This window comes from Boleophthalmus pectinirostris, unplaced genomic scaffold (genome assembly GCF_026225935.1).
Source record: "Boleophthalmus pectinirostris isolate CB_2022bp ecotype Guang Dong unplaced genomic scaffold, ASM2622593v1 HiC_scaffold_20, whole genome shotgun sequence".
Taxonomy (NCBI): domain Eukaryota; kingdom Metazoa; phylum Chordata; class Actinopteri; order Gobiiformes; family Gobiidae; genus Boleophthalmus; species Boleophthalmus pectinirostris.
In genome coordinates, this window is record NW_026571153.1 from 8,252,482 (window position 1) to 8,261,560 (window position 9,079).

At 41.9% G+C, this 9,079-nt stretch overlaps 2 protein-coding genes across 3 annotated transcripts; both read right to left on the reverse strand.

Annotated features, from left to right (window-relative positions):
* Positions 1-520: 520 nt before the first annotated feature.
* On the reverse strand, positions 521-4,847 carry LOC110158727 (membrane-spanning 4-domains subfamily A member 4A-like). 2 transcript variants are annotated; one of them, XM_055156578.1, is made up of 7 exons: positions 4,707-4,847; positions 4,468-4,586; positions 3,664-3,774; positions 3,497-3,550; positions 3,253-3,396; positions 3,004-3,126; positions 521-853 (listed from the first exon to the last, which is right to left on the reverse strand). In XM_055156578.1, the coding sequence occupies exons 1-7, from the start codon at positions 4,711-4,713 to the stop codon at positions 815-817; spliced, it is 597 nt and encodes a 198-aa protein (XP_055012553.1). In that variant the 5' UTR covers positions 4,714-4,847; the 3' UTR covers positions 521-814. The 2 variants fall into 2 exon arrangements, with proteins under 2 accessions (XP_055012553.1, XP_055012554.1); XM_055156579.1 differs by lacking the exon at positions 3,664-3,774.
* A 1,257-nt stretch (positions 4,848-6,104) lies between these two features.
* Positions 6,105-8,866, reverse strand: LOC129409811 (membrane-spanning 4-domains subfamily A member 4A-like). The gene is made up of 7 exons (XM_055156575.1): positions 8,736-8,866; positions 8,499-8,617; positions 7,695-7,805; positions 7,529-7,582; positions 7,229-7,378; positions 6,987-7,109; positions 6,105-6,826 (listed from the first exon to the last, which is right to left on the reverse strand). The coding sequence occupies exons 1-7, from the start codon at positions 8,740-8,742 to the stop codon at positions 6,788-6,790; spliced, it is 603 nt and encodes a 200-aa protein (XP_055012550.1). The 5' UTR covers positions 8,743-8,866; the 3' UTR covers positions 6,105-6,787.
* Positions 8,867-9,079: the final 213 nt, after the last annotated feature.

Consider the following 9,079-nt stretch of genomic DNA (forward strand, 5'->3'; position numbering starts at 1 on the left):
AGCCACATACGTGATCTATGTAAGAAGGTCTTCTAATAAACATAAATAAAAATAGTGGTAGTTTCCAAGTTAATGGTTTTCAATTTACATTTTAAACTCTACATCATGGGCACAGAAACTGAAGTGGTATTCTGCTGGAAATACCTGGGTGTGCACATCACTGACTGTAAAACCCACCAACTCCTGGACTTTCTGAGGAGACTCAAGGCTGATGGACGAGGCCTCCAAGCCCTCATCTCTTTTTAGAGATGGTATATGGATATATGTATGCATGTATATATGTGTTTATGCATGTGTGTCTGTGTGTGTGTGTGTGTGTATGAAATGAAAATCAAAACAGAGTGTGTTTCAGAAGTCACATCATCACAGGTATGACTTCATCAGTGATCTACACACAACAACAATTTAATAATCACATGAATTGTATTGTGGTAGTTTATTGTATTGTCTGAATTGTCAAAAATCATGTAATGTCATTTTAAATTCTTCTACTATTTAACTAAAACAGCACACATACAAATATTATTATTTTTTTATTTATTAAAAAATAAACGAAGAAAATGCAAACAAGCAATTAAAAACTCAAATAAGTGATTTATGTAGTTTTAAATTATAAGTGTAATTCACAATATGATAAGACTTCTTCTTGTTACACATAATCACAAAAATGCGTACATAAAGTGCAAAAAACTGTTCCTGAAGATGTAATAATAGTGTAGATAATATTTGTAGGTGTCATAACAAACATGCTGTTAGTACTGAGAGACATTTGTGTCACACTGGAGTAAATGATGAGCCTTGTTTCCAGCTGTCCTCACTGAGGGGCCGGAGGTTCTTGTATCATTATCACCGGCTGAAAGCACAATTTACATGTTTGTATTAGAGAGGTTTAATTTTTTTATTTAGAAAAACCTACACTGATACAAATGTGTTAAAAACAGACATTTGTTCATACTGTTGGGGTGCATTTACCACATCATGGACACCTGGGGGGTTTTCCATCAAAGTGGCTTAATAATTCCAGGCTTATGCTGAAATCCTGAGCTCCAACTCCAATTTAAGCCTCAAGTTGTTCCGTGACAGAAATAAGCCTGGGTCTAACCAAACATAACTCAGGTCTGAAGTTTAAGCTGCGCTGTGTGCGCTCGCGGTGACTCTGGGAAGGCCAGAGCAGTGGAGCAACGGCATCACGGAAAATGGACTCAAAATTGACTTTTTTAATGATCTGACTAAACGAGAGAGGACCCACAGCGCGCACAAAGAAGAGATTGATATAGGACAATGAAATTTTCTGGTCATTCTGATCTGAGGAGTGAAAGGAAAGACACAACTCCCCCTTCCTCTCCAGGTCTCTCTGTGGACAGAGAGGAGGCTGCGGAGTGTGGATTCTGGTTAATGCACCCAGGGAATGAAGTTGCTTGACCCTTTCCCGGTGTGCGGTGGTACGTGTGGAGCTTCAGTTCCGCTGTGTGTAAAAGTGAAGCTGTAACAAAATTCTTCACATGTACAAGAAACACTAAAATCCGCGCCAAGGTGTTTGCAGTTTGACAGAGAGTGAGAGACGAGGGAATGAAGAAACAGACGTGATGAAGGAGAGAACAGACAGAACCCACAGTCATCCTCACAGTCCAAACCAGCATCTGTCTGTGTGTAAAAGCTGCACTGCCCCACAACAACTAAATGTGAAAGATCATTTGAATGAAATGACCATAGGCTTTTATATAGTTTATGACTTTTGATGAGTACAGCATCCACACACACACACACACGTGTCCCGTGTCCATATGGACTGTAAAGTCTCAAGCGACACATAGGACTATAAAAGTCACTTTTTAAACTGTATCAGACAGACAGGTGTTCTAACACAGGTGTGTGTGTATGGGCTAAAACCTTTGATCTAAACTGGGTCGTTCATTCATATCTCTGAATGGCCCCGCCCGACCATCTCAGATTTGACTGAAAAAATTCTAGGAGGTTCACACACTTTCCAATAGGAAAAGTCCCAACTTTTCATAGTTTTGTCATTAAAAAATGTTTTGTCAGCTCCCCCCTGACCTGTTTTGAGCAGAGTTTTCCAAAGAACCACTTTCAGATTGCTGTATCTAAAAAACTATTTAAGGTCGGTCCTTCAAATTTTCAAGGGTTAAAATTTGTACTTGTAGAATATGGACTTTTACACATGTGCTTTTGGTTTATCACAGATTTCTGGGGGCTTGAATTTGCTAAAAAAAAATTCTACTCTTCAAATACGAGAGCATCTTTGAAGGACTGTGGAAAGTGCAATTTCAAAGATAGAGGTTTGATATTGAACATACACTTTCCCACACATGGATTTTAAAACTGACCCTCTGTGATGAACGCTCTAGAAGGCATTAAGTGTTAAAAATGGAAAAAATAAATTTGGTGCCATTTTTACCATATTATACCAAAAAAATGACAGCACCCCCCAACATAAAATGGACGGTTTTAGAAAGACTATGTTTTTAACATATCCAAAATTTGTGATGGTGTTCTGTCTTATTTTTGCAAAATAAAATTTTTGAAATCGTGGTGTCCACATACATGCAGAGTATTCATGGACTATGAAGGCACTTTCAGAAACTAAGAAAACACTCTAAGATGGTCGGGCGAGGGCATTCGGAGATTTGGTGTGAAATGACCCAACTGTTTCTTTAAATGTTCTTGGAGGCAAAGCTAAAATAATCTTGACAGTGAGTCTGGTCCTGACCAGGTTTGTTTCTGGGTGCTTGTTACTGCAGCAACTCAGGGCCACTTCTGGTCAGTCAGTTTGGTGGAACGGAGCTGAGGCTTTGATAAGTCTGGATTGCCCAAATAAACCAGGCTCATGGAATACCCCCGCCTCCCTTTTGGGGACAAAAATTAGGTCCCCGTGATGCAAACACACAGAAACACAGTAAAAATACAGAAACATGACAAACATGGAGGGTGTGTGTGTGTGTGTGTGTGTGTGTGTGCGTGTGCATGCGTGCATGTGTGTCATACCACTTTTGGAGCAGGAGAGCAACAGTTGACCACCTTACAGGCGTAGACCACCAGAGTGACAGAAATGGCAAAGAGAGCGATGTGGACGAGCAGTAACCCAGCGAAAAGATGCAAATGGGCATTCTATGAACACAAGAGGACGGACAACAAACACTTTATGTTTACAGTGACAATACAGTAGAGAATCTACTGCTCTTAAATATAAAAATGTTTGGATTAAAATATTAAATAATAATAAAGTACACATACACTCTTGTTCTCGCAGTGCAGTTCGTCTTCACGTGTTGGAGTAGAATAGCAAAACTTATGAGTTCTCATTTCCAATGAGCTGCGGAACAGGTTGACAAGGCAGGCCACACTGGACAAAATCTCCATCCCCAGACAAGCCCTGAGCTTGAAATGTACACATTTTTTATTTAATTTTTTTAAAATTTTCCACCAGTGTATTTTTGTTTGTTCATATTCACTTGGACATTTGATTTGTACTTTTTACCGTAGGAAGATGCAGATTTTTTGCTGCTATGGCCAAACTTCCTCCAATTAAAACCTGCAAAGTGAACGTTATATTAGTTTCAACATGATGTAAAAGAGCACAGAAGTTAAATGTAATGTGCTCAATTAAAATAAAATAAAAACATCTGGAAATCCTGACTGACTTACAAAAACCGATGCAATTAATTCCTGTATGTTATAATACCATCTGTCTACACCAGTGTACATGAAGGTGGCGATACAGCTCACGTGGAAGAGGATGAGGCAGACTTGGGTGATCTGGACATTGGCAGAGACATAATTGTTAATCGTGTAAAGTAGAACATATTTTAGGTGTGTTTAAGATGAGCAGGACGGTGAACTGCTCCGCACGCACTGGTGATCGTGAGATCAAGGAGGGTGAAGACTTAAAAAGGCACCTGCAGCTGCTTTCACCCACCTTCATGGATTACAAAGCCTAAATCATGTCGGTAAATGCAGCACTGTCAAACTCACAGGCGCAGACTGACATCTGATTGGACCTGATGTGTTTTGATGAAACGTGACGCTCTGTCGCCCAGGAGTGTCCCTCCATCCTCTTTCTACTTTTATGTCAACACAGATGCTTGAAATCATACAGAAAAGGGCCCGGATGTTGTACAACACAAACACGATCGATGTATGATCTTTAAAAAGTCATTTTCACCACAGATCAGGCCTAAGCGTGTAAACTTTATTACGAGCTCTGTGTTCTTTGCTCTGGTGATATGGGGTCAGTCCGTGGTGTGTGGGGAGACAGGAGAATGTATTCACCAAGTTTTATGTAGTTTGATTCAGCGCAACACCTCAAATGAACGCGAGATCTGTCCTGTCAGCGAGACTCTGCGTGATCTGGGGCTCGTCAAGTGTCCAACCTGAGGCGCTCTCAGGACGATTCAGGCGATTATTTCAGCATCTTAAACACACCTAATAACAGAGTAAAGACAGACCCACCCCCAGGGCCTTGGGCTCTCCCTCCAGAAACTTGAGCTTTCTCCTCTCGTTCCTCTGGAAGGACACAGACACCAGAGGACTGTGGGACAGTCCCGTGTCCGCGTCCACAACAGCCGCTTCTGCAACAAAACTACATGTTACGCCATCACTGTTCACATCCTGTTTTTCCAAGCGTCGTGATGCGCAGCACACAAACATCTGCTCCACACTCAGCTCCACAGACCAATGCTGTTATTTACCTGCCATGTCGCCGGTGCGCGCTGTGCGTCACTTATGCGCAGTTTCCACAGATTTCACGTCCCGCTGTCTGAACTTTCTCCTCTGTGCGCACAAGCTCCGTTATATTTCCATGGTTCCGCCCTGAGCGTGTCCCTGTGCTCCCACTTCCTCTCTCTGTGCAGTCAGCTGTTCAGAGGTAAACACACCATTGGCTGCTCTGATCAGACAAAAACTGTCCCACTGACTGTAAACGATTTGTGTATATGATAAGTAAGTGGGCTATTTGTGCTGACACTCTCAAAAATAAGAGTCATCATCATAAATTTTGTGTTCTGTCACTTAGACAAGAGCCTTACACTTGTTACTGCACAAAATACACCTAAAGCCACATATGTGATCTATGTAAGAAGGCCTACTAATAAACAGACATGTGATTAAGCAAATTTGACAAACTAAATTTCTTTAGCGTATATTTAAGGGAGGTGGTAATAAGACCAGATACTAGATACAATAGTTGGAGAGGGACAAACAGCCAGCAGTCAACTGAGGGTCAAACGGGGACAGGAGTCAAAGCCTGTGTGAAAGCTTTTTCTTTTTTTTTCTATTTTAATGTTGATGTGCTCTTTCCATGCCATTTCTATGTTCTACCACATGCATATCTCATACTACTGTTACTGAGCATTTCCAGGTCCCACTTTGTTATTTGTTTGTGAAGGAGGTTCTAAAGGCAAAAGATTCTACGCCTGCTCAGCTTGCAGAGACAGAAAAGATTGCAGCTTCTTCCAGTGGGAGGATGAAAAGGTAAGATCTCTAGATTGTAGTAAGACATTAAGGAGACTGATGTCGACTTCCAGAGAAGCCACACCCAACAGCCGCCACTGACCACTGACGGTGCAACTGTGGAGGGTGCACATCAGTGAGGACCTCTCCTGGACAACACGGCATCACTGGTGAAGAAAGCCCAGCAGCGCCTCTGCTTCCTGCAAAAACTCAAGCAGACAAGTGCCTCACACCATCATGAGCACATTCTACTGAGGAACCACTGAGAGCATCTTTTCAGTTGCATCACTGTGTGGGACGGAAGCTGCGCTGACCACGACTGGAGAGACCTGCAGCACCACCCGCCTCACCTGCATATAATTGTGTGAGATGCACACACACACGCGCACACGCGCACACACACACACACACACGCACACACACGCACACACACACATATTTGTGCGTGTGTGAAATGAAAATGAAAATAGAGCAGAGGTCACATCATCACAGGTACGACCCCAACCAACACACGACAACAATTTAACAATCACATAAATTGTGTCATGGCAGTTTACTGTCTTGTCTGAACTGTCAAAAATCATGTAATGTCATTTTAAATTCTTCTAGTATTTAACTAAAAACAGCAAACATACAAATATCTATTTTTATTTATTTAAAAAATAAATAAATCCAAAAAATCACACGCAAACAAGCAATTCAAAACTCAAACAAGTGAGTTATGAAGATCTGAATAACAAGTGTAATTCACAGCATGATAAAACTTCTTGTTACACATAATCACAAACATGCATAAGTACAGTGTATGTGACCATACCAGCTTGTCAAAGCCTGATCCTGTCACATCTCAGAAGTTAAACAGGCTGGGCCTGGTCAGGACTTGGATGGGAGACGCTGGGAAACTCAGGAGCCACGGGGGGGCGCCAGTTGCAAAAACTGTTGTGTTTTTAGGCAAGACACTTCACCCACATTGCCTAGTATCAAAGTGGTGTGTGTGTGAGTGAGGGTGGTGGTCCGATGGTGCAGATTGGCATCGCAGCCGTGCTTCAGTCAGTCTGCCCCAGGGCAGCTGTGGCTACAATAGTAGTTTACCACCACCAGGTGTGACGTGAAAGAATAATGCTCTGTAAAATGTCTTTGTGACAAATGTCTGTGAAAAGCGCTATATAAATAAAAACTTACGTACAGTGCAAAAAACTGTTCTGAAGATGTAATAAAATGTGTAGATAATATTTGTAGGTGTCATAACAAACATGCTGTTAGTACTGAGAGACATTTGTGTCACACTGGAGTAAATGATGAGCCTTGTTTCCAGCTGTCCTCACTGAGGGGCCGGAGGGGCTTGTATCATTATCACCGGCTGAAAGCACAATTTACATGTTTATATTAGAGAGGTTTAACTTTTTTATTTAGAAAATCCTACACTGATACAAATAAACACACACAGAAACACAATAAAAGCACAAAAACATAACGTGTGTGTGTGTGTGTGTGTGTGTGTGTGTGTGTGTGTGTCATACCACTTTCGGAGCAGGAGAGCAGCAGTTGACCACTTTACAGGCGTAGACCACCAGAGTGACAGAAATGGCAAAGAGAGTGACGTGGATGAGCAGAAACTCAGCAAAAAGATGCATATAGGCATTCTATGAACACAAGAGGACGGACAACAAACACTTTACAATGACAATAAAGTGAAGAATCTACTGCTCTTAAATATAAACATTTTGGATTAAAATATTAAATAATGATAAAGTATACATACACCCATGTTCTCACACTGCAGTTTGTCTTCAGGTGTTAAAGCATCAGAGCAATAATAATAACTTGCCCTTTGAAGCTGTTTCGAGCTGATCATCATGTTGAAAAGGCAGGCCACACTGGACAAAATCTCCATCCCTAGACAAGCCCTGAGCTTGAAATGTATTTAAAAATTATTATTTTTTTCCCTATTATTACAATGCAAAATACAGGAACATTTTTATACTTATTTTCTACTTTTATTTTCCACCAGTGTATTTTTGTTTGTTCATATTCACTTGGACATTTGATTTGTACTTTTTACCGTAGGAAGATGCAGATTTTTTGCTGCTATGGCCAAACTTCCTCCAATTAAAACCTGCAAAGTGAACGTTATATTAGTTTCAACATGATGTAAAAGAGCACAGAAGTTAAATGTAATGTGCTCAATTAAAATAAAATAAAAAATCTGGAAATCCTGACTGACTTACAAAAACCGATGCAATTAATTCCTGTATGTTATAAAACCATCTGCCTACACCAGTGTACATGAAGGTGGCGATACAGCTCACGTGGAAGAGGATGAAGCAGACTTGGGTGATCTGGACATTGGCAGAGACATAATTGTTAATCGTGTAAAGTAGAACATATTTTAGGTGTGTTTAAGATGAGCAGGACGGTGAACTGCTCCGCACGCACTGGTGATCGTGAGATCAAGGAGGGTGAAGACTTAAAAAGGCACCTGCAGCTGCTTTCACCCACCTTCATGGATTACAAAGCCTAAATCATGTCGGTAAATGCAGCACTGTCAAACTCACAGGCGCAGACTGACATCTGATTGGACCCGATGTGTTTTGATGAAACGTGACGCTCTGTCGCCCAGGAGTGTCCCTCCATCCTCTTTCTACTTTTATGTCAACACAGATGCTTGAAATCATACAGAAAAGGGCCCGGATGTTGTACAACACAAACACGATCGATGTATGATCTTTACAAAGTCATTTTCAACACAGATCAGGCCTAAGCGTGTAAACTTTATTACGAGCTCTGTGTTCTTTGCTCTGGTGATATGGGGTCAGTCCGTGGTGTGTGGGGAGACAGGAGAATGTATTCACCAAGTTTTATGTAGTTTGATTCAGCGCAACACCTCAAATGAACGCGAGATCTGTCCTGTCAGCGAGACTCTGCGTGATCTGGGGCTCGTCAAGTGTCCAACCTGAGGCGCTCTCAGGACGATTCAGGCGATTATTTCAGCATCTTAAACACACCTAATAACAGAGTAAAGACAGACCCACCCCCAGGGCCTTGGGCTCTCCCTCCAGAAACTTGAGCTTTCTCCTCTCGTTCCTCTGGAAGGACACAGACACCAGAGGACTGTGGGACAGTCCCGTGTCCGCGTCCACAACAGCCGCTTCTGCAACAAAACTACATGTTACGCCATCACTGTTCACATCCTGTTTTTCCAAGCGTCGTGATGCGCAGCACAAACATCTGCTCCACACTCAGCTCCACAGACCAATGCTGTTATTTACCTGCCATGTCGCCGGTGCGCGCTGTGCGTCACTTATGCGCAGTTTCCACAGATTTCACGTCCCGCTGACTGAACTTTCTCCTCTGTGCGCACAAGCTCCGTTATATTTCCATGGTTCCGCCCTGAGCGTGTCCCTGTGCTCCCACTTCCTCTCTCTGTGCAGTCAGCTGTTCAGAGGTAAACACACCATTGGCTGCTCTGATCAGACAAAAACTGTCCCACTGACTGTAAACGATTTGTGTATATGATAAGTAAGTGGGCTATTTGTGCTGACACTCTCAAAAATAAGAGTCATCATCATAAATTTTGTGTTCTGTCACTTAGACAAGAGCCTTACACTTGTTA

Excerpts from the sequence above, each read along its gene's own strand:
- LOC110158727 (XM_055156578.1), bottom strand. Across the intron at positions 3,775-4,467 it reads GAGAGCCCAAGGCCCTGGGG|ATCACCCAAGTCTGCCTCAT; the intron begins GTGGGTCTGTCT and ends GCCAATGTCCAG. Across the intron at positions 3,551-3,663 it reads AATTAATTGCATCGGTTTTT|GTTTTAATTGGAGGAAGTTT; the intron begins GTAAGTCAGTCA and ends TTCACTTTGCAG.
- LOC129409811 (XM_055156575.1), bottom strand. Across the intron at positions 7,379-7,528 it reads AAAATCTGCATCTTCCTACG|CTCAGGGCTTGTCTAGGGAT; the intron begins GTAAAAAGTACA and ends ATACATTTCAAG. Across the intron at positions 7,110-7,228 it reads TGCAGTGTGAGAACATGGGT|AATGCCTATATGCATCTTTT; the intron begins GTATGTATACTT and ends TTGTGTTCATAG.